General features: G+C 36.4%; 1 protein-coding gene across 7 annotated transcripts in view; it reads right to left on the bottom strand.

The window, feature by feature from the left end:
- Positions 1 to 6,086: 6,086 nt before the first annotated feature.
- The window catches only part of LOC139959013 (uncharacterized), a 46,486-nt gene continuing 27,776 nt past the window's right edge, over positions 6,087 to 24,796 (bottom strand). For 5 of the 7 annotated variants that reach the window (XM_071956507.1, XM_071956512.1, XM_071956511.1 and 2 more), the window contains 5 exons: positions 18,590 to 19,210; positions 16,314 to 16,796; positions 10,006 to 11,723; positions 8,769 to 8,784; positions 6,087 to 6,414 (listed from right to left, as the gene is read on the bottom strand). In XM_071956507.1, the coding sequence (XP_071812608.1) occupies positions 6,380 to 6,414; positions 8,769 to 8,784; positions 10,006 to 11,723; positions 16,314 to 16,796; positions 18,590 to 19,210 (2,873 nt within the window). In that variant the 3' untranslated portion in view covers positions 6,087 to 6,379. The remainder of the gene's footprint in view (positions 6,415 to 8,768; positions 8,785 to 10,005; positions 11,724 to 16,313; positions 16,797 to 18,589; positions 19,211 to 24,796) is intronic. The other 2 variants (XM_071956510.1, XM_071956513.1) reach the window with 2 other exon arrangements.

The raw sequence follows: 24,796 nt of genomic DNA, 5'->3' as shown, positions 1-24,796 counted from the left end.
GGATGGTATTGTGTTTATGTTGCTATAAGGTGCTCTCCACTTCTATAACATATTTAATTCAACCGTGGAAAACAGTGCAACCGATATAAAAACTGGAACATCGTAATGTCTGCACACACATAGGCTATACATCAAAAGTTGTTCAGTTGGTGTTTAGTTTGCGTTATATTCAAAAAAAGAATTCAAACTTCAAAATGATAAATCAGCAGCGGATGTGTGCACGCTATGGAGCTGGCAATTAGACCAAGTGTATCTCTATATAACTCGCTCATGTATTTTATCTGCAGGCTTCACTTATCCCTTCAGTAGATATGAGCTGGGAAACTGTTAAATACGGCCTCATAACAGAGATCACACGCGTGATGTAACACAATGGTTCAACCGTATCAATTAATTTATGAAAGTAACCGAGACTATGCTGTACCAGTTCGATCAACTAAATTAATCAAATTTTAGGCAATATTAATTACAGCACCCGACATTTTTTTTATCCATTTCGGTCTTTCTATACCGTTTCCTAGCCTACATTTTTCTTCCATATACTTTTCTTTAGTTACATCCCAAGGTTTAGTTTACTCCAATCACAATAATATATGTTTATTAGTGGAACAACAGCAATCAAATGCAACTGTTTTTAATTACAGTGAGTGATTTTATAATGATTTATCTTAGAACAGGATATTCACCTGATATTCTAATATATTTTTCGTTTTTTTCGTGTGTGTAACTTCCTTGTAAATAATTTAATATACACAACTGCATATCATTTTCTCAGTCACGAAATGAAGATTTTCAAATACTCCGTAATCATTGTGCTTTGGGGCTTGTAACGACTATCCCCACAACGTAAGACAAGAAATATTATTCAGTACTCGGCCCTATTTCACATCTACGGTGTCCCTGAAGAGACATGCGTGATGTAGTCCATAGTTATCTGAATTTCTGTACAACAACCTAAAACATAAACCGCAACTTGTGGCCAACGTTCAGTAACTTGTTCTATAGACAGAAAGGACGTGGTATACATGACTATCCGTAGAAACATGACGGGCATAGCCTATTATCTGACGTGTCATGTAACACTATAGAACAACATTTAAGACAAACACGAAGCTTGGTACATAGCCGATTAATCGGTCAATTCTAGCAGTAAGTCTTTCAAGTTTATGGTCTGCCCTGAAGCACCACCGTGCAAACCTACTTGACGTAGTAAGGATAGAGCGGACTCTATGGATGATCACACATAGATAAAGCAGAATAAATGGGGAACTTTATAGAATGATTTGTAATATAGAACACGAGACCGCTGTTGGTATCGAGACAATATTATTGGCATACACCTCTCGAAGAACTCAAATAGATTCGATATACAGAATAGAATATTTCATTAGAATATTTATTTAAATATCTTCTTGAAAAAAAAGTAATTTTGACTACAGCATGCATGTCCAGCCACCATGTCGCAACGCAGTTATTACAATTACATAACAAAGACAAACATTTATTGTTGATACATATAGTGTACGGATGTTTTTTATAATATATATATATATCATTTGGTATAAACAATGAAAATATGATCTGCATATTTAATTCAACTATTTAACCGTTTGTACTTCGTATTGGTTGTAAATTATGAACCATATCCTACTATCAACTCATACGACCATGAAACTATCATGTTAAGTTCTCTCTTACCCTAACACGCTATAAGTGGCGCTTGAATAAGCCTATCGTTAATTTATACTGTAGCATACATACCGACATTCCCATGGTACACAGGGCATTGTCACTGACACAATAAATGTACTCTTTAAAGAAATTCTACGCTTTTCTTCACCAACGATCCATACATTTCTTTCCTTTTATATGTTATCTTCTATTGTGTCTTCAACTTGTCCAGATATTTTCTATACAATCACATTAATTCAAAAGATTGCTTTAAATTTTCCTCCCTCTTAAAACCTAGAAAAGAGAAGCACAATAAATACTACTATAGCTTAGTATTTTGGCGAAATACTTAACACCATGTTTATCCCCCTTTTAATTCATGACTTAATGATCTTATCAACTATCGCAACTTAAGGAAGACCAGGGGGCATAATCGAACACAAGACACGTCATCAAGGTGGGTAAGCTTTCCGGAAGAAATTTGTGTCACCTGCGTTTACTGATTCAGATTTTTTTTTCTACAGTTCGACAAAGGCACGATCTCTTATCCTGCATAGATAAATAATGGTATTAATATTATAAAAAAACGGGCAGTCTTTTTGGCTGAGAAATGGGGACCTATAAAATTGAAAATATTTCTGTACGATGAGAGTGAGTGAGGTGCAGAGAAAAAAATTCGAAAGATTGTCATTGTTGTCTGGAAGTATACAACTAAGGCAAGAGGGGTATGTGGGGTGAGGCAGGTCTATGTGTGGGGCTTTCTTGTCAAAACACTTTCTACAGCAAACAATGGAAGATTCTTTCTCATAACATTGAACAATATTTAGGGGTTCTCCAACGTGCCAATTGTCACGCCTATAGCTGGTATAGATTTAAATATGCATGGAAAACTGTTCGTTATTTTATACTGATTATTCATAGCTCATTATCATGCATAGATTATTATGCTTTATAGATTAATTAGTCACAGTCTGAATAGCGAGGTACTGTCTTTAATGATATAACAACCAATGAAGATATTTCACCTTAAACGTTAAGGTTCTTCAGAACTACAGTTAATACAAGGAAACACAAAGCCAACCATCATCATTATCTAATATGACAGAGATTTGTGGGCGGGAAGAACAACTCCCCGAAACAGCTAAAATCAATCTTGCTCAATTTGGGAAATCTTCACCTATTTTCCCACTTTTACCCTCGTCATCTTTGCGACCCTCCAGGGGCGGTTGTTGTACACTGGGAAGGGTTCAACGGGGAGGAGATATCACCCTCTACTTTCACAAATTGCTATATGATTAAGGATGCGTAGTGGCTAAATGGTGGTATACTTTGCATGTTTTGAAGTAATTTATGATGAAGATTTTTCACTTTTTCCAAAAAAAAATTATGGTATATCGTTTTCGTCCCCCGATTTTTTTGGCGACCCTTCCAGAATTGTCTGGGGACCGTGGACTGGGTCGCGACCCCTACCGTTAGATAAACCAGGGACCTCAGAACCAAGGCTGATGGTTGGGTTTGTGTCTCCTGTAATAATAACCTATAAAACCATAGCACTGTCATACAATGCGAAATATATTGAGCTGTTTAAGTTGTAGGGATATACTTACAGTAGTGTAGATAACTACACACACCCAATGTACATGGCTTGATCAGGTCGTACTGTGAATAACAGACAACCGTTAATCAGTATAACCCGAAGTGTGTTATAACACCGTAACACATGTTACACCTGTCAGCAGATACTACTGTGGAAATATCACTAACATAAGAATTCATTACTCAAAAGGCTGTTTGAACTAATGACTGGTAAGGAGTCTAAACAACTGTCCTATATGTTTTGACTAGTAAGAACACTTCATAAAGATGGTTCAACTTGCAGATTTTAAGCCTATTACAGTAAAGTGTCATCCACATTATGTTAAAATGTGGACGAAAATTATTGGCGAAACTTTTAGAGTAGTCTGGTTAGTCAAGTCAAAAAGTATTGTGTGTTTAGTATTTTTCCGTTGGTAAGCCCTATAGCAACTGGTCATAAATGTAACACACACGTTAAGAAATTATAACACATGACATCACTTTTAAGTGATTATCGGGCTACTCATCCTTTACCAGTTTTAACCGATAAAGCCACGAGGATCGGGTCCTACTGAGAGTAAACACTATCACAACCTTCAAACCATGATCACTGATAACATACATCGTTTGAGTTAAGACCGTTTTCAGTACTGTGTTACAAAGTGGCAAACCGTTGCCGATTAAATAGATGGCTTACAAAAAAAATCTCTTTCAAAATGGATAAAGGGCAATTTAAAATGTTATCCCTGCAAGGTTATAAATTTGTTTTGTATTTCAAATATACGGATTTAAGCTCCATCTTTTGAAAGACTATAGACCAGGAATGATGACGGCCCGAAAACATCCATACAATTAATACCAAGGTTAAGTTCATTGAATACCCTTTATACTAATTCATTACCAAAATTAATCATAATACACAAATCATATTATTTACAAAACAAGATGAAAACATACGCAATTGACGGATTGATCCATAATTTTCAACGTTCAGAAAAATCAGCCTTGTATAAAGTATCGAACCCAAGTGTATAACAAAAGGAATTTCCCCACCCCACCCCCCTCCCCACCCCCAAAACCCGTCCGAGTCGAATATTTTCATCTAACCGTATTGTTTTTACCACAGAACCGTTTCTATGGCAACACGATTCCATTAAAGAACCATCCTGTGTTCTTACTTTGACGCGTGTCAATAATTCTACATTAAGTTAAAAAAAAACGCGAATACATAAGATTTTCTCTCAAATTATAACTTTCTATCAATAATAATTATAACTTGACCAGGAATGATGACGGAAGAAAACATCCATACAATTTCAAGCAAGGCTATGTTCATTGAATACATTTATACTGAATTCATAAACAAATTGATACACAAATACTGTTATTTACAAACAAGATGAAAACAAATGCATTTGGCGGCTTGGTCCTTAGAGTATGGTCAATGTCTTACATTTATTCATATTATATTCAAAGTTCAGAAAATCAGCCTTGTATCAAAAAAATATATATATCGAACCCAAGTGTACAACAGAAGGAATTTGCTAAATCCAAAATAAAACAATAAACCCCGTTCGAGTCGAATAGTTTCATCTAACCGTATTGTATTGGCCACAAAACAGTTTCTATGACAACACGATTCCGTTTAAGGCCCATCATGTAGCCTGTGTTCTTTCTTAGTTACACGTTTTTGACCCGTGTCATTAATTCTATTATGTTTACAAAAAAAAACCAAAAAAAAACGGAAATACATCAGATTTCCTCTCAAATTATAACTTTATATCGCACCAAAGAGGGTAAGATCAGTTTTAAGTTTCAAGCAAACGTGCCAGGATTCTGAACTAAACCAAACTACCCTTCCCTGTTCAAATTATAACTGTATATCCCCACCGAAGAGGGTAAGATACGTTTTAAGTTTCAAGCAAACGTGCCAGGATTCTCAACTAATCCAAACTACCCTTCCCTGTTCTGTTAAGTTATCTTTAACATGTTGCTAATCCAAAAGTGTCCCATTACAAGCTAAACTGCTACGATTATGCAATATCAGTAGTCGTAGTATTCTAAAAATACTTTTGCTGTTTAGATATTCTGAACATTTTCATCATCCAAGGCTGCCATTACAAGCCCAAACTATCGCATGTGTATTGTTTCTATCTTTATAGCATAAAATAAGATTGACGCTGCACTCAATTGGGGTTGCGGTTCTGGACGATCGGTGATAAACTTAATAACTTCATTAGCATCTTCTACAATGCGGCAGCTATCATACATTATTGTTAACGACATTGCTAGTTTAAACTAAAGACGGCTGGACAATAGAGGCAAAGTTAATAACAGTTTGTTTCTCTAAGTAGATCACATTAAGCAAGGTTAAATATCTCGGTAATCTTCTTTACCATCTACTTGACATTTGTTAAATAAGGCACTCCTATAGATTAAAGCCTCGACAAAATAATCTCTATTTTTTTAATAGTTTTTGACACAAATAGTTTCCTTTCTGGTTAATGTATAGTAACTGTACAGAATGGCTGAAGAATATAAAAATAAAATAAAGACATGAATAAATGAATACATATTTTTTTTTGGTTCTGAACTGTAATGATGATGATGATGTTGCTATATAGCATGGTAGCCGTTTTTTGGTGTTTTACTAAAAAAGCGTTTCCAAATATCCTAGAACCAATCATCAGTTCACGAATCCCACCTTTGCATTTCTTGAACTTACAAAGTGTTCTATAAACTGAAGATAAATGACATCAATCAATTCATATCATTACCGTATAGAAGCTTCTCCATTAAACTTTTTCTCCGATTTAACACAAAAAGAAGAACATTTTCTCTTTCTCAGGCTCGTTTTTACATTTCTGTTGACCCTTAAGTTAACTGAAATTTCCTCCAAAAGGTAACGAATTAAACATTAACTATGCAGCTATCTGAAAGATCTCTCTCGTTTAGGCGTTAGTCTTCCCTCACTAAATAAAGATGATCCGTACAAGAAGCAAAGAGGTGAGAGAGGGGGGAAGGGAATGTTCGCTCCAACAGCAGAGAAAAAAAAAAGCAATCCCAGTAAGATAAAGTAGAGCTCCGGATAAAACAAGGGAGGGTATGTCCACCATGAATATTATTGCATCAGTCAGTGGTTTCCTTGTTCTTTAGCGCCTCCATCATCTGTTAGAAGATAAATGGAAAAAAGCGAAAAGCATGGCATAAGTCAGAAGCTTGTTAGGGCAACCATTTCACCATTAAATACCAAAAACAAGAAAAAATGGGGTGAGGGTAAGGGGAGGGGGAGTTTGTACCTTGCATTTTAATAGGCTTTGTTTCAAGTAAAACGGGGTACGTACGTTTCATTTGAGATACTCACAAAGTTGACACTAAGGAGCATCTTTGACATGCATTAGCACATCGGACATTTTATATTTCATCGATGAAAATTTATGTGGCTGGGTATTTCGTTAGTCTTAAGTATATCAGAAGAGTACACATTTGCTTTTACATGTACTTCCCGAAATGCAAAATTCACTGCAGTATGGATTAGTATTAGGCCTACAAGGATATTTCCAGCATAAATACCATCCTGGCAATTAGTGCGTGTCTTTCCATATTTATATTTTTCATACCACTTTAAATTGTTCTAAAAGGGCTGCCACTCTGAATAGTAACCAATGCGTTATCCAAAATGATTATATTTTTTAACGGACCCCAAAATAAACCCTAGCAGTGCTTTGAAGAGAGAAAGCATGGCTCCTCAACGGACATGCAAAGTTATGCAAGCCCCAGAGAAACCGCACTAAAGAAAAAGCGGAAAATTGAAAGTTGCAATGAATTGAAGAGGTTTTGGTTTCATAAAAGGGGGCGAAAGGAAACACCTCATCAGAGAAGGTAAACATAATCATACTTTCAAGTATATATACATGAATGTTATTTCCATGTGACAATATTCGGAAAGCAAAAATCATCCCAATTTTTGTTACATATGCCCCATACGTAATATCTCTGGTAACTGATTGGCAATCCTCATGACATTTCTTTACAAAAAAAAATATTTTCTTGATTTCAGTTTTCTGATTGTGACCATTCTATCCATAAGCAATGAAATGGTTTTTCCATTACCAGCGACAAAACAAAATGTAAAGAAAGCTCCGAAAATTATGGAGTCTTTGTCCAAACAAATATTTCTGAATTCTGAGGTTTTTAATGTAATATCAACTGAAGATTTTCATTTTCCACCACAGAAGAGGGTGGGGGAGGGGAGCGATTTGTAAAACAATGAAGACACTTAGTTTCGGTGGATTTTTTAACTAAAAGAGTGAAAAATTGAACTTTGGATTTACCATAAGATGCCAAAATCAGATGGAATTTATACTGTATGTGTAAACTGTCAGGCATATTAGTTAACGGATTTCAATATAAGACTAATATATCAATATATATACATACTAACTCCCATATTAATAAAGGGTGTGATATATAACCACCGTGAAGACTCACTATAGGCTTAAATACAGCAAAACTATGCCCCATTTAGTTTATATACATGTTCAACAATTACCCAGCTGGAGAACAACTAGACCATCCGTCACAGCTTAACGAAGACAACCCTTTCAAGGAGAAAAGGATAGGATTTTTATAATTGCATATACGCCTTACAGTATCATTAATCGACGTTTTTTTATTTTTTTTATTCATTTTTTTATATTTTTGGGGTTTTTTTTCCTTCTGATCTGAGACTTACCTATACAATACTATCATTCAAAATGATTGTAAAAGAAAGGTAAAATGCATAAAAAAATAAAATAAATTTACAATAGGAAAAAGAAAATATCAAACATTTAGAGAAAGGCGAAATATAATCATGTAAATGAAATACGAAAAAGATAAAACATTCATAATTTGATGGGTTTAGTGACTGAGGGAGGAATGGGAAATAAAATAACTGTTCTAAGGTGTGTCTTTAATTGCTTGAGAAATTCAAAGTTCATGACAATGTATTAAGAGTGTACATTGTGATCCAAAATAAACCTACAGATGTGAATGTGATACATACCTATGCTGAGAAAATGATAGGGAAAATGATTTGTATACAATACCAAATGACTAAAGAAAAGGGGGAACAAAGAATCATTGATGTAAAGAATTTCGTACAATACCTGATGAACAAGTTTGATCTATGTTCACATTATGGCCAATTGTGGTTGGTCAAGACTAAAAATTTATAGGGCTTTTCTCTTCATGACATTTCACAACAACCTAATAGGTGCTACACAATCTAATATCTATGCAAAAGATTAAAACTGCATTGTAAAGAAAAGGGTCAGAAGGAAGAAGGTGCAGGCACGTTCAAAAGCAAGAGCACACAGCATCATTCACTGCAAGATATTAATGCAAAGGTAAAGAGAGTTTGCTTTTTTGTTCATCAAGAGCACCAGAGAGAGGGTTAAAAAAAATGGAGAAAACAGCTGTTTAAGCTGAAATAATCTGGTGTGGAGTAATTGTTGGATTAACAGATTTTAATCACATACCAGAACAATTGTCAGTCTGGATAACCAGTAAGTCATCATTGGGAAACAAAAAAGGGTTTCAAAGACAAATATCAAGTTTAAATCATTGTTTATATGACACAAATCCTTTTGAAGAGGTTTCTTGTTCTTTAATGATTTTACAAAGAATTAACCATGTATCCCTAGGGTCATCATGTTTGCTGACGTACCTGGTAAATCGACTATGAAGTAACGTACGGCAGGTGTGCAAAAAAACTCATTAAACACAAACTTATACTTTAAATTGTTTTTTCTTTTCCGATTTGTAGTTAAAGTGAATATCTATATATAATTTAGTCCCCAATCACAATACCCCTTTGTTCTAAGTTAAGTGAAGATAAAATAATTCATACAATAAAAAAAACCTTTGTTACAATGACACTGTCAACAAACTATCAACCACACATTGGTACTAAGTGAAGTAAAAATGTACTTTCTCCTCAAAGGCTATGGTAGTGTACTAGCTGCATGTTGTAAACTTCACAGAATTTTGAAAGGGGACTAAGCAAAACTTTGAAACTAATAAGCTGATTGGTATCTTGATGCAAGAATGAGGCAAAACTGAGTTGTATCAATTGTAGGAAAATAAATACACTTCGTTTCATTTCAAATGTCTTTCGAATCTGTATTGTTTATTAAGCGATTGTCCCCTGAGATACTATCCCAATCTGTATTGTTTATTAAACAATTGTCCCCCGAGATACAGTACTATCCCAATCTGTATTGTTTATTTCACAATTGTCCCACGAGATACTATCCCAGTCTGTATTGTTTATTAAACGATTGTCCCCTGAGATACTATCCCAATCTGTATTGTTTATTAAACAATCGTCCCCTGAGATAATATCCCAATCTCTATTGTTTATTTAACAATTGTCCCCCAAGATACTATCTCAATCTCTATTGTTTATTGGGCATTGTCATCAGAGCTACTATCCCAATCAGTATCCCAGTCATCGGAATAAATATCTGAGTCCTCATCATGTTTTACTAGTTTCTGAATGTGTGCGGTTCCAACCTGAACATCCGGATTGACACCTTCGGCGGGATTTAATCCCCCCTCTAAGATTTTAAGAAGATCTTGTTTATCACTACTCAATGAGCTATAAACATTACTCTGGCCTCGCCTATCTTTCATCTGTTTATTAACGACCTGCATGTACGACCTAACAGCATTAGAAGGTTTCTTTCTTGGACCCACAGCCCCCTGGAAACCCACCTCTTTGAAACGGCTCACACTGTTCAGACTGGCCATCTGCTGGAGTTCGCCGTGTCGATCGGATGCCAAGGACACCGGTCTCGATGATCTTCTGAAAGGACGATTCGCCTCCCGACTTTGTGGTTTTTCGACGGGTTTCCGCGCCGGTTTGGGTGCCACTTTTGGAGGCATATGAGCAGTTGCATCTCCACCACCTAGTTGAGTCGTAATTGATTGGTCGTCTGCAAACTGCGGCTCAAAAGAAGACACTAGGACTGTTTTGTCTTCTTTAGGAATACTCTCGTTTGTGTTTGTGTCTGTCTTAATTTCTGCTGTAACTGCAGTCTCATTAGATGGTTCCGCTGCGGGCTGTCCATTTGATTGGTTGTTACTATGTTTCGCTGAAGAATCCATAACGGTAGGTGGCAAACCCTCAGCCTTTGCTCTAGTACTGCTCTCGTTATCAACGTTCACTGGTTGAGCCTTAGGGTGGGAGTCACCTGTTTGGCCTACTATTTCTAAACTAGCAGGGGCACCATTTATCTTACTAACACTTTGTGAGCTTGTACTTAACTTTTCAGGTTCATTATTAGTTTCCTTCCTATGTGTTTCAGCTTCAACTGGTATTTTACCAACTGAAGCAACCTTTTTCTCACTTGTACTAATATCCTTATCTTTTTCTTCTTCTTGTGTTCTATCAGTGTCTTTAGATGTTAAGTCCGATTCAGTCTCAAGTCTTTCACTGACCTGAGGTGGAGAAGATGCAGGTTTGGACTTTGAATCAGAATTACTTCTCTGCCTATTTAACATTTCCCTTTGAGCAGATAACACATAATTTGACGTTGGTTTCCCCTTTTTCTTTACGATATCTGCAAAGACATTTTTTCTTCTGGAAGATGGACTAGCAGTTTTTGATTCTTCATTTGGGGGAGAAGATTGCGGCACAGTGGACAGAGGTTTGGAGGGAGGAGTTTCTTGCTCAATGACTGCTTCCTTGGTGGAAGTATTTTGTGGCTCCTTTTCACTAATACTGTCGGACTTTTCCAAACCGTTGTGTTTCTCATCTGTTGCTTGTGGTTCCGCACCTGCGGAAGGCTTTCCATCTGCTTTGGCATCCGCCCCTTCTGTTTTCATTGATGATACATCCCTTATACTGCCAGACTCTTCTGAACCAGTTTGGACCATCTGAGCGGGAGCAGCCTGTGGCTGCTGCATCATCACCACTGGTTGTTGAGTCGGCACCATGTATCCGGGGGGCATGACCAGACCCTGAGGTGGCATCTGGAGGACCATTGGAGGGGTAGACTGGGGCATCATCAGGGGGGGCATCATCATTGGCTGTGGCATCATCCCTTGTTGAGCGAGTAACTGCTGCTGCTGATGGAGTAGCATCTGTTGTTGTAGCTGCTGTAGTTGTAAAGCAGCTCCCTGATTGGTCGGCTGCTGTTGTTGTTGACTCAACAACATCGTCCGTTGCAGCTCGATGAGTTGTTGCTGCATCTGTTGGTACATCTCCTTCAGGTCGTGTACATCTTCGGGCGGCGGGTCCGTCTGCATTTGGTACGGTACCGAGTTTCCCGAGTTGGATTTCCCTACCTTGGCAAGACCTGCGGACATTTGCAGGGATTTGTCCTCCATTTCATGAGCAAGGTCTTCCTCTTGGGGTAACGTGGAGTAGCTAGTAGTCTCATTGCTGTTATCATCCATCTTTTTATTCATCTCTGGTGATGAATGTTTTCCTACAAGTGGAAAAGGGAAATGAAACATGAGGCCACTTCTTCCTCAAGATTCCTAATTATTTTGTCATCATATTCAGATATAAGGTAAGAACAAACTATTAATATGATAATTGACCTTTCAAAAATATCTTCTGTGGACTTTATACCAAATGTTATGGAAAATTTACTGCAAAACATTAATACATACATGTGAAGTTTCTCTGTTTAATTTTAAAATGTACAAAGTGAATCTTTAGCTGCATGTACACTTCTAGACAGGATGCAAGTGCAAGCATTACTTATAACTTGTGATGTCACATTTTAGACATATTAGGCATCCGTTTATCGAGTTGTGCAATAACTGGTCCTAGAATCAATTCACTTGATGGAAAAAACTTAAATGGATTCTGCGCTTGTAACAAACAAGTAACAACGAGAAATAGAATTTGCCACGATCCTGTGATATCTTATTACACCGCCGTTCCAAGAAAACTTAGTGGTTTTGAAAATCAAAAAAAGTAAGAGAAAGCAATTAAATGGTTAAAGAAAGTTGGATGGCTTGTTCAGAATGATTGATATTTAAAAGCCAACATTCAAATGCAACTTAAGCTTTGTACAATGTGCTCAACATTAGTCCACGACACATCTGGACATGAAAGGAGACATAACGCAACCATCCTTATTGATCTCTGTGATAGAGATAACTGTCATTACAAACTTCCCCAAACAGCTAAGAAAAATCTGATTCCATTTGAGAGGTATCACAGATTTTAATATTTTCTTCGTTTATGCAAAGCTGACCAATTGATCGTATCTACTGTACATACTGTATGACATCATAGAGCCACACGGGCTTTGACTTTTACGTCTACAACCATCGTCATAAATGTTTCATGATAATTATACTTTACAACACTTTAGACTTTCCATCTGGGATGTTGGCCTCTCCAACACTGCATTATTAATGCACTTTAATACCCTAAATCTTTGCTGTCTGTGTTGAATAAATTTCACGACAATTGAGGTAGTAACCAAAATATCAGGGGAATTAAATTTACATCCTTAATGAAGGTAACCTGTGTAGACTGATTTGTGCCTGATGCCCTCATTAATACAAAACCACCAGTTTTAGTAAGAAGTTTCAATGAAAAGAGTAAAAGTTGTTTTTTTTTTTCTTCCACCCTATTGGGGGATATACTGTATGAATGTGTATAAAAGTGTGTCAAAAGTTACCCAAAAAATAAATAAATAAATAATAGGTGCTGTATTTCTCACTACTGTGCCTTAGCTGTGATTGTGGACATACGAACAAGATCATTAACTTTAAGGCCGGCAGAACAGATACAAATTTTGTATCAAGACTAACATGCTTGAAGGGTTAAGATAGCAATCGATATAAATTCCACACTCTTGACACGTTTGAGTGTCACTTTTACGTGGAGAGAAAACAAAAGTATCTATATATTAAGAATAGAGATCATAGTAGTAAAATATTACAATTAGATTTGATTCTTTTGTAATAATTATTAAAGGATATTTTGCAGCTGAGAAAAGTATTAACTGATTAGCAAAGTAGGTTAAATGAAGAGTTCATGATCATAATAAGGTCTGTTTTACACCAGAACTGGATGGAACAAGGAGCTCCAGGTTCAACATGAAGCTTCAACTTAGACTGTTAAAGTGATGCACCATTCCGATCTAGATCAAACTCTGAAACTTTAAACCAGAAAGAGACTCAGGGTTGAACTGGGCATGCTCAGACATGCTCTTGAAATCACAGATGACCTCAGGTCAAAGGTGATCTATGAAATTACATGTATATCAATGTACACTTTGAAAATAATGGTAGGTAACAAACAGCGATTCCTTTTGATCCACTTTTGATTTTGATTCAGATCAGATTTCGATCCAGATCAGATATGGGTCAAACATGTGGCATTTAAGCTCCTGAGGAGTGTTATCTCTAGCATTGCTATCTTGCTTTGATCCAGATCTAGTGCAATTTGGCCGAAAGTTACAGTATATATTTATATATATATACAGTATGTAAGTATGGTACGGCATAGCATATGCTATACTTCATACATACTATACATATGAGAGAGGGTCAGAATTGCTTTAATTCAGTCAACACTAACATCTCAGGGTTATATTACATGTTTAAACATTTACAGTATTAAAGAGGACTACTTGAAATAGCGGTGCTGAAGTTGCATTTCATGTACGCTAGACATTTAAAGTTGTAACTTGCTACGCTCGTTGAAGGCGAGCCATAGCTTAATTTATGCTAAGTCTTTTCAGTGAATTGTTTACACACCTTTCAATTTTCTGTTGTAGATTCAATCATACATCCTGTCGTTTTGCGTGCTTTACAATATTTACGAAATGATAACAAAGGATACAATTGGACAGTAAATCAGCCAAAAAAGAGATTGTTCACCTTTTCCTCCCTGATGTTTCATGATATAGTATAAAAGCATTAAATGAAAGCAACTTGTTCTGGTTGACAAATATTCTTTCTTTGTAGCACCATTTGAACAGCTACTTGGTCATACAGAAAAGTGTTTTTGCCTCGAAACATGAATATCTGATTAATAACAGATTTGAATCAAACTCTCGCCTAATATTTATACAAACTGCTGCACTACCTTAATTGGTATTGTCATGATGAGATTAAGCTAGCTATCAGTTCAATGACTTAAGCTAGCTACCCAGCTAGCTACCCAGCTAGCTACCCAGCTAGCTACCCAGCTAGCTACCCAGCTAGCTACCCAGCTGACTTTTGAGTAAGACATTCCATGCAATCAATCAGTTTTAGGGCAAACCTCAGATCTTGTCAAACATGCATAGAAGGTATAAATATTTGAAATGCAACATGTTTCTCAATTAGCTGAGAGTTCCTCTTGCAATCAAAGTTACTATTTTTTGAGATACTGTGGCCATACAGAACATGCAAATTGAACTTTATCATCTAATCTTCATCTTTATATACCGGTGCTGTGGCCGAGTGGATACAAGGCGGTGGCATATACAGTATGAAGCAATGAGGCTTAGCGATCGCCGGGTCATAGTAAGGTGGGTTTTTTCATCCAGAGCAATCTACAGTTTTCCCATCTGAAATGACTTTCTAAGTTGAAAGTAAATTGCATCATCTGTGTGCTAGTGTCTGAAGGTTAGGTATCTTTTCCTTCAGCAGTGAATGAAAAGCCCTATTTTCAATAACTTACAGTAAATACCACTACAATATGCTTTAGTTTGTGCCCACTTCAGAATAAAGAATGAATAAAGTGACTTCACACACGCCTCGTTCATATTCTTGTCTTTGCACTAAACACAGAACGAAAGTGCACCAGCAGTTAAAAGGTACGGTTTTAACCCATATTTTCAATTATTTTGATTTAATATTAAAAAAAATATATAAAACTGGATATGGTATGACAGTTTTCATGAGTAACTAAGTGCATGAGGTGTTAAAATAAAAATAAAAACCCAGTATGTGTGTATGAAACAAAATGTAGATATGATACATGGTTGACATTTTGTTTGAGGATATCAGTGAATAAAGAATATTGATGGGTTTTGAAGAGAGTTCTCAACGTAAGTTTAGTGAGATATGGATTGTGAAGAGACTGCGATAATTGGCAGAGAGGTCCTCATAAATTTTAAACAGATTCATGCATTCCTGCATTGTGAGGCATTTCTTCGTCTCAGCGAATATTAGTCTTTTAGTGGTAAAATGGAATCAAGTGAGCGAGACAAGGTACTCATTTTGATCAAGATTTGATTTAAGAAAGGTCTCAAGACTTTATTTTGTGAATGTTTCATAAAAGGATGCTAACCAAATATGAAGCAAATTTTACATTTGGTCTATACCAGGGGTTCCCTAACTGGGGTGCATAAAACCCTCAGGGGGTGCGTGAGTCCATCCCAGGGGGTTTGTGAGACTTTTCTGAAAGTCAAAACTAGAGTACTTTTTGTTGAACTAAAATCTGATATATCATATAATTTAGAATGTACAAAAGTCGACAACTCTACAATATTACACTATGAACTTGATCTTTTACGAAGCACTGTTATGCGTATTATAGTATAATAACGACTCAGATCGTGTCTCCAAAAGTTGGGGGTTCGTGGACAAATCTGACATCCACAGGGGGTCATGGGGGGATTAAAGTTAGGGAAACCCTGGTCTATACCAAAAATACAATCCATTTCATGTCTTTACACAGTGGATCCTCTGCCTTCAACTTCAACTATCTCTGGTCATTCATTTACAAATGACTGTTTGGCTTTCACTAACTTGCGAGTAAAAGTATCTTTTAGCCACGTTATTTGGTCTTATCAAATGTCAACAAGTCCTCCAAAAATACAGAACCACTGACCAAAAATTGTCAAACCTGTTTTTTAAAAATCTTGACAAAATTTTACAGATCTGCACCGACCACTTATCGTTGAGAACTCTTGAGAATTTGAGACTGAATACTAAGAGATAAATATATCCGTTGTATGAAATTATACAGGGTAATAAAAGTTCATGAATTAGAGGAATTTGCTATATACAGTATATATTATAAGATAGAGGTGACCTTAGAATCCATGATAGGTTCTTACCCTGACTTATGGCTGAACTATTTACTGATCCAGACAACTCGACTCCACTTCCGGTAGATAAATCGGTCTTAGTTTTATCTGATATCTCAATATTTACTGGATCAAGCATATTTTCAAAGAACTTGTTTCTAGGATTCAGTGACTTAGAATTTGATTCTTCGGGGTCATCATTCTCTTCATAGAGAGATAGGCGGCTTCCTAACACATGCGGAGAATCTTGACTTATGATAAAACGTTTCGGTTTGGGTAGTACGAAAGGTTTGGGGGAAATGACCGGTTTGGGTGAAATGACCGGTTTGGGTGAAATGACCGGTTTGGGTGAGATGACCGGTTTGGGTGAAGTAACCGGTTTGGGGGAAGTGACCGGTTCGGGGGAAATGACCGGTTCAGGGGGAATGACCAGTTTAAGATTATCTTTAGGAAGGGAGTCTGAGTTGTCTGGAGGAGTAGATTCAGTGCCAATTGAAACTTTGGAGATAAGCTCTGTGGAAGAAAAGAAAACAGCAAACAAGGGATATACTCTGCAAAAAGGATGAATCCTCCTTCGAATACCGTGGGTTATCTTTTGATGAAATAAGAAAGAGCAAGAAATTTAACCAATATTATTAGCAAGAGTATAATATGTTAGGACAGAATCACTTACAGATCCAGTCTACTGTACTTTGCTCAAACTTTCTGGATGATATTACGAATGTGTCTCAATTTTCTCGAACGTATTGAAATACTAAGCAAATGAGCTACCTGCATGAGCTACCTGCATGTGTTACCTGCATGTGCTAGCTGCATATGCTACATCACCAACCATTCTCCATCCATACAAACCTCTGTTGAGTACAGTGTCAAAATTCAAAGCCGCAGGAGCTGGCAAAATCCTGCTCGCGCTACCGTAGGATGAATCCATATCAAACAATATATTGATTATCTCTCCAGACCTGCAATGCCTAAATGTGTTAGACTGCAAATCACAATAGATTATGCCATTAGCTTGCAACCTGGCTGCATGATACTGCAGTCTCCTCAACTTCCTACATTTGACAAGGTACCCACAAGATTATGGATATATACATATACCCAATGGGTAGAGTATAACATTAAAAGAGACCATTCTGTCGTAACTTTAATTGACACTGATATCATCTTGGTAAGAGAAATGGAAGAAATGTCAATTTCAAAATAAGAAATAAATATATAAAACCTTCAAAAGTATTGACATTGGTTCTTAAAATTAAAAGCATATAGGTTAGGTAAAATTCAACACCAAGCAAAAAGCATATATTTCATGCAGGCAGCAAAATATGATGATTCTGAACAAATTAGGTAAGAAAAAATGTCTTGTCAGAAATCACGTAAAAATAGTAATCTTGTAAAATAAGGTGAAAGCAGCAAAAGGACAAAAGTAGGATGTGCAAAATTATTCACAACACAAAAAAAACTTCAAGCAGAAGAATAAAAAAATGATGGAAACACAAGTGGCAAACGTTACAGGAGAAACAAATCAGTGCACCATCCTGTCCATTTGTGATATGGATGCTTGAAAAATATGATCAAAAACTCTCTAATGTCCAGCGTATACAACTTGTAATTTCGACAGGAAGAACTGTCAATACCCCTTCCTGCAGGACAAAGATGGCCACGGATATCACACAGACAGTAGTGATTCTATCTGCTGCTTTTCTAACTCACTGACACTTGCTGTAAGTATTAAGTTCAACACAAACCCAATATCACAACCATGAAGATGCTTTTATCAAGAAGTTCATAGTGTGTAAAAGATGAGCAAAACTGAGTGGATCCCACAGTATCATTATTCAGGGTCATTTTCAACTTGTGAAACTGACCAACCCCAAAATCTGGAATTGTACCGCACGATGTTGCATCTAAACCTTTGATTCCAGCAAATTATCATGTCATTTCATTTTGTTCAGAGATAGTGCTAGTAATGCCAAAGACTGTAAAGTTCTCTGTAACAAACAATTGTTTCCTAAAAAATGTCTGATGTAGTTTTTGCAGAGTTAGATTCTTTCAAAGTTCATCATATAAATCAGCAGCAGTCTTACCACCTGAAACTACACATGATTGCAGCTTTTGATTTAATCACTTTTAAACTAAAACATAAAGAAGACAACAAGTCACATGATCACAAATAATTATAGATTTTTAATCTTATGGAACAATGACAGAAAGAAGTGACCACCATATAATCTCCTAACTTTTTTTTCAAAATCAGAATGCAAATTTAACAGGAAAAAAACGGCAATCATCATGGAAGAACATACCTTTGACATCATCTTCGGCTGTAGTTTCTGGAGATGTGACCGCTTCGTTATCATTACCATCCTCTGAGGGTCTGTCGTGTCCTCCACACGAGGATGGGCCGGTACCGTCACCTGCTGTAGGCATATGATCACACTCTTCACCGTTTTCGGGGTCGATGCACTTACAAACATTTCTGCGAGATTCCTCGGAGGGCGGATCGCTACCGCCATCGACCTCATCCGTTTGGAGATCGTTGCCCGAGACATCTTCCCGATTCTCGATGCGCTCCCTCGAATCAGACACTTTTACGACCTCCTTGCTGTCCTGATCCTTTTCTGATTCCGTCGTCGATGTACCGCCTTTACTCATGTCCAGAGTTCCGACGACGTTGTCGGCTTCGCCGTCACCACTGGTACTGACCTGGAGTACCTCACCTCTGATTTCTTTGTCTTCATTCTCTCTTCCTCCATCTCCTCCTCCTCCTCCTTCTGCAGATGCAGCAGAACTGGTCACTATCACAATGTCTTGCCCTTGAGTACTATCATCATCCTTTGAAGAAGATGATTCGACCGCTTCTTCGACATCTTCGGTCATCGATCTCCGGTCGGGATTGACACTGCTCGTTTCACTGCCTTCCACATCTGTGAAGAGGAAAAAGAGCAGAAACGTGTCTTTACATAATTACGCTGAAGAGGATAAACATTGAGTGAAGAGAGATGAGATAGGTGGTGGGTGGGCTACATACAGAGGTGTGAAAGTGTCATCGGAAAGTTTGCAAAATGTCGACGAGTTCAGTCAAAATCATTTCATCTTTATTTTGTATCATTTCATATAGGCATTCAGGCTTATCTCGATAATGTGTTTTATATATATATATATATATAAATGTCAGAGGACACAAGTGCCAGAAGAAATTTTAAGGCATTATAAATTTCACTCAAATTGTTTATATTGTATTTGAATGATGACAGCAATCTGTTTATAACAGGAGTATTTCACTTATTTTCTGAAGAATCGACTTCCTGAACTCAAAAATCAATCGTTTATTTATTTCCTGTTAGGATCCCAAACAATTTCTGTGTGTCGGAAGCGATGAATGTAAGATGATTTTGAATGCAACCTACAAACAATTTTAAAACCTACTGTGAAGCATTGGCATGTAAAATGAACAGTGAAAACTATATCTGAATTGCTTCATGAAGAAATGATTAGCTACTGTAAACTACTGCAGTATAATAAGCAGACTAGCGTAAACAGTAACATGCTGAAGGATTACACAGGGAATTTAAATATTTACAGGCACTCAAAAATCCATCCAAAAACTAAATTCTCCATTCCCCCTCCCCTCCGCCCCCCTTAAAAAAAAACAGAAACCTCTTTACACACAAAAAATAGTTGGAGAAGACCTTTTCATTGTCAAACTAAAACCTCCAGTGGAGAAAAAACTGAGTAAACCATATGAAATATGGCTAACAGTATAGTGTACAATACTAACCTCAAGCTATTAACGTTATACAACATTCTTCATTCATTTGTATTTATCTCTGCTATTAAGACCTGTCACTCTTTTCACAAAGCAAGCATTGTAATGCCTGTAACCATTGTGTTTCCACAACAAGCACAAATATGACATCTAAAAGGTCACATATACTGGCAATATCACAACAGACATGTGACTATTGAGTACTGCATCAAAGACATGTGACTATCAAGTACTCGAAAACATGATTGGTTGCCTGAAAAAATTAACAATTATGTAGCTAAAAATCTATAAAACAGCCCAGATGCAGTAATTGCTCAAGCTCTAAAATGCCAGTTCTTCCCTCCACCAGTCATCGTTCAAAATTCTTTTTATTTTCCGAAAGTTATCGTTTCAACATCTGAAGAACAATGGTTATCATTGCTTGGAATTAATTGAATGATAGCGAATAAAGACCCTATTTCTTAAAATTTAACGACAGATCATCATATTGAAACTAACGTTTTGCCCTTTTAAGTGAGAAATAGACATACTGTACATTACTGTAGCATGACCAAGAAGTAAACTAAACCAAACTAAACTATGTGATAAAATTTGTGATAAAGTTTTCTTTGGGTGGAGGGGCGAATAGGGGCATGATTTCTTGAACCACTTAGAGAGATTTAACACAAATACTTCAAACATGTGCTTTCTTAATAAATCTGTCATTATTGCAACAGATGATATTACATTAAACTTGATACAAACCTTAAACAGAAACAAGCTTCTGATTGGGTGAAACAAAATGGTTTCCACCTAATTCAGGTTAGTAAACCATGCCATGAAACAATGTCAGCAGTGCAGTGTAGTACAGTTAGTAATTTTCTTGTACCCTTCAGCAATTAAGTATTTTAAAAAACCCATCATGTACGAAAGAAGCTTCTAAAAGACAGAAAAAATTTTAAAAAACACAATGGGATTCAAAAAACAATCACAAAAAGGTTTGTTACTGTAGACCTAATATAAAGCAGCCTGGAGTGTATCACTGTCAGTTTTTCAAAACGTTTTATCATTTACTACTAATTGAGTAGAAATAAAATTGATGGCTTTGACCTTTAGTGACATTTTTTGTTTTTATTATTGAAATTAAAGAACTACTATGGCGGCAACGAGCATAGAAGTGTGTGATGGCAAGAACTATCTTTATAGTACTCCGTGAAAGTAATAAATGACATTATACCCGAGGAGCTATTATTAGATAAATCATCACCGTTACTGATGTCATTTCATGAAGCCGGTCGTTAAAAAACGGACCGATGTTTTGCCATCAAATTTAACAACCAATTTGTCCTGTCTTAATTTATTAACTTGACTTAAAAGTTAGTTTTAGATCTCATAATAAAATCTATTATTGCCGCATGACATTGTTCCACGAGCCGGTCTTTCTAATATGCATGCAGTGTTGTGAAGTGAAGAAGACAAAAAATATATTTACAAATTATTTAACTCTGTCATATAGCACAGTCAAGATGTATTGAAGTCTACCCTAAAGGAAACACAAACCCAACCATCATCTTAAGTTTATGTGATGGAGAAATTTGAGATGTACCCCCCCCCCATAAATGTTCACTTCCATATTGAAAATGGTAACAATGAGAAAATGGAAGTTCCTCATCAGATCCAAATTGAAATGTTAAGTCACAAATATTTAGTGGCAAATCATCATATCAAACATTTTTCTTTGATAAGAAATGGGATTAAACAGAAAGCTTTAACAATTAAGATCAAAGCACTGTCCTTGTCAGCAAACACCATTTTGTTGGAGTTTTTGTTGAATTGAGTAACTTTAATTTTTTTTGAAGATTTAAACCAGTAAGTGAACTGTCTAAAAGATGTTCAGAACTATAAAAATTCCACTGAACAAAAAAAAAAAAAGTAATAATAATTTGCAAATATGATGGCAACTAAAGTCACATTCTTCTTCAAATTGAAGTTAATGTGCATTGTTGTTAAAATTTATTATTGGCCAAATCACCATGTACAATATATAACTTGAAATATATCTCAATAAGCAGTGCAATGGAGTGATTGTATATTAAATTAACTTAGCGGACAAAATTGAGCTACAAACTTCTCACATTCCCCCCTACCATTAAAAGCAACTTTAAACTCTGTTTTACATCCACTGCTTGATATAATTCTGGGACTTTTACCATGATTGCATCAATAAATCATTTTGCAAGCAAATGCATGTATGATGCTTTAGTTCTCCTTTACCAATGAATACTATTCACAGGACATCTATTGCTATATATAGCCACGTTATAAGAGAAAGAACGGCCAATGCATCCCGTACCTCGAGCGATACAATCTATTTATACAAACAACATAATTACTTTTGTCACACAAGTCCAAACCCCCATCCACTCGCACTGCATGGGTTGATAGTACTCTGAACCAACCCAATTGTGATACAAAATAAAAATTGATTTACAATAAAATTCTCGATGACAGGGTCATAATGAATTTGAATTCCTCCAGCTACATTTTATGCGTCCTACGTAGGTAAATGAATTTAGGGGAGTAGAGATAGAATGCATCGACCCAGAGAACTTTGAGACTGCCCTCTTTTTGTGTCTTCGAGGAAAAATGGTGACATGACGACCTCAGGTTTTATTGCACAGCAAGGCCTCAGCCAAGAGGCATATGAAAGAATACAACTTCTACAAAATGAACCAGCGCTACTTTACAATAGCAGCAATCGCACAACACGAATGGATAATCCACACAGGACTTCATACAGTGACATGTTGCAAAGCCAATATATTAGTATTAATTACACTTTTCACCTGCTAATTCGGTATTTAGTGAAGCTTGTAAAATTTACATTAAAATATGAAGGTCCATCACTGGGAAGAACATTGATATTTCTAGAGAGGTGACATTATCTTATTGCGCTAACACAATTTTTTCAAATTTTGATCTCTTACGGTTTCAAGTGAAAAATAATAGACTGTACAGGAAAATCATATGTTAATAACACAGGAGCTACATACCAAGTGCAATATATTATGTCAAGTAACTTTCTATTTTTAGAGTCATGAGGTTTTCCAAAGTTCTAAAACTTTGATGACCGTTGGCCTCAAATGACTTTTAGACCTGATCTACAAGCAACATGGTAGCTTTCAATCAAAAGGGGTAGATGTACAGCACAAAAACTGTGAATTTAAAAAAAAAAAAAATTAATGTTTTGTACTCATTTTAAAGTCAACCTACACATGTTAAGCATGGTGATCAAACAAGAAATATCTAAGCTAAATTACAACAACCACAACTTTTTGAAGAAAAAAAAACTTTTGACAAATATTTTTAATGATTTTGATGAATAAATTAATCCAGAAGGATAATGCCAACAGTCTCACTTTAGATGCACGTTACGACCGGATGCGATGAAAACATTTTGACAGAAATTTCTGGCATGAAGATCGCAACAACTTTAAGCAGCAGAGAAAAATCTGTACAGTTATAAATATTATTTAATTGGTACTCTAAGATTAATCTAAGGAAAAATAAATGTTCATTTCCATGATCTGTTTGTTTTTCATAATCGCTTGAATTTCGTCCGTATTATTGTTTGCATTTCATTAGACGTGCATACCTGTCAAATTTATTTGGGGAAGAAATCTTTGTCATTCTTGTCCAACTTGACGACAAATGTATCTGTTGCTAGCTTATGAATTATCAAAAGAAACATGTCCTCTACTTGATTGCTTTACAGTAGGTGCGAATTATCCTCGATAAACGAAGCGTAGGACAATTCCTGTCGATGTCGTTCTACGCTTTCGTTTCTCTGGTGTGACTTCTTGATGTTTCGTTTAGGTGAACAACCCTCCACGAAACGTTATCATTACCGCAAGGAACTGCTAATTAGATCTGTCACACTGTTTATGTTAAGTCTTTTGGGAACATTTCCTTCTTTGTTTGTCCCTAAAGGCGTGAACAGTGGGGGGTTTCTCTGCAGCAAATTTCGTAAATTTGATAATAGACTAAGGATTAAAAATTGTCTACTTGAGCTTGATATTCTCACAACAATCTGCTATATGTGGGGTGATGTGAGCCTCCCCTTGCACTAAATTTAGTTTCGATGGGGTAGAAAATGAATTTAATCGACGTCATACTGATACAGTACAATCCAGGAATAGTCTACAGCAGGGATGGGCAACCTTTTTGAATGAATGGGCCAGATATAATGGGTGAAAACTTGACTGGGCCGCACCTAACCAACGACCGACCCGCTGTTGATTTCAACCTTTGATTACGAGGACTTTCAAGCAATAGGTGTGTGTACTTAATCTGTATTCACAAAAACATGATGTCATTACAGTACAGTTGATAATTAATGGGGGTAATATAGGCCTACCCGACAGCATCATTAGCGCCGATTAATTCTAAGCATGTTTTTTGTGATCATGTAGAATAGATTGATTTTTTTTTCTTTTTCTTGAGACATCTCACAGGCCGCAAAAAAATCACTGGCGGGCCGCATGTGGCCCGCGGGCCGTAGGTTGCCCACCCCTGGTCTACAGAATGTTTGAAGAAAATTGATCTTGACTGCAAAATGTTACATATTGATCTAAAAAACACTGCCAGACTGCATAGAGTAACACAGAACATTTTCCATTGGTCAGCTTTGCCTTTAAAAGGATGGAATAGAGCAGAATTTTAGTCTTCGTAAGTCATAATTTGGTACAGAGAAGAACCTTCAGGG

The sequence above is a fragment of the Apostichopus japonicus genome, chromosome 18, assembly GCF_037975245.1.
Source record: "Apostichopus japonicus isolate 1M-3 chromosome 18, ASM3797524v1, whole genome shotgun sequence".
Taxonomy (NCBI): Eukaryota; Metazoa; Echinodermata; class Holothuroidea; order Aspidochirotida; family Stichopodidae; genus Apostichopus; species Apostichopus japonicus.
Note: the sequence above shows the minus strand (reverse complement) of the source record. Positions and strands in the feature narration are given on the sequence as shown.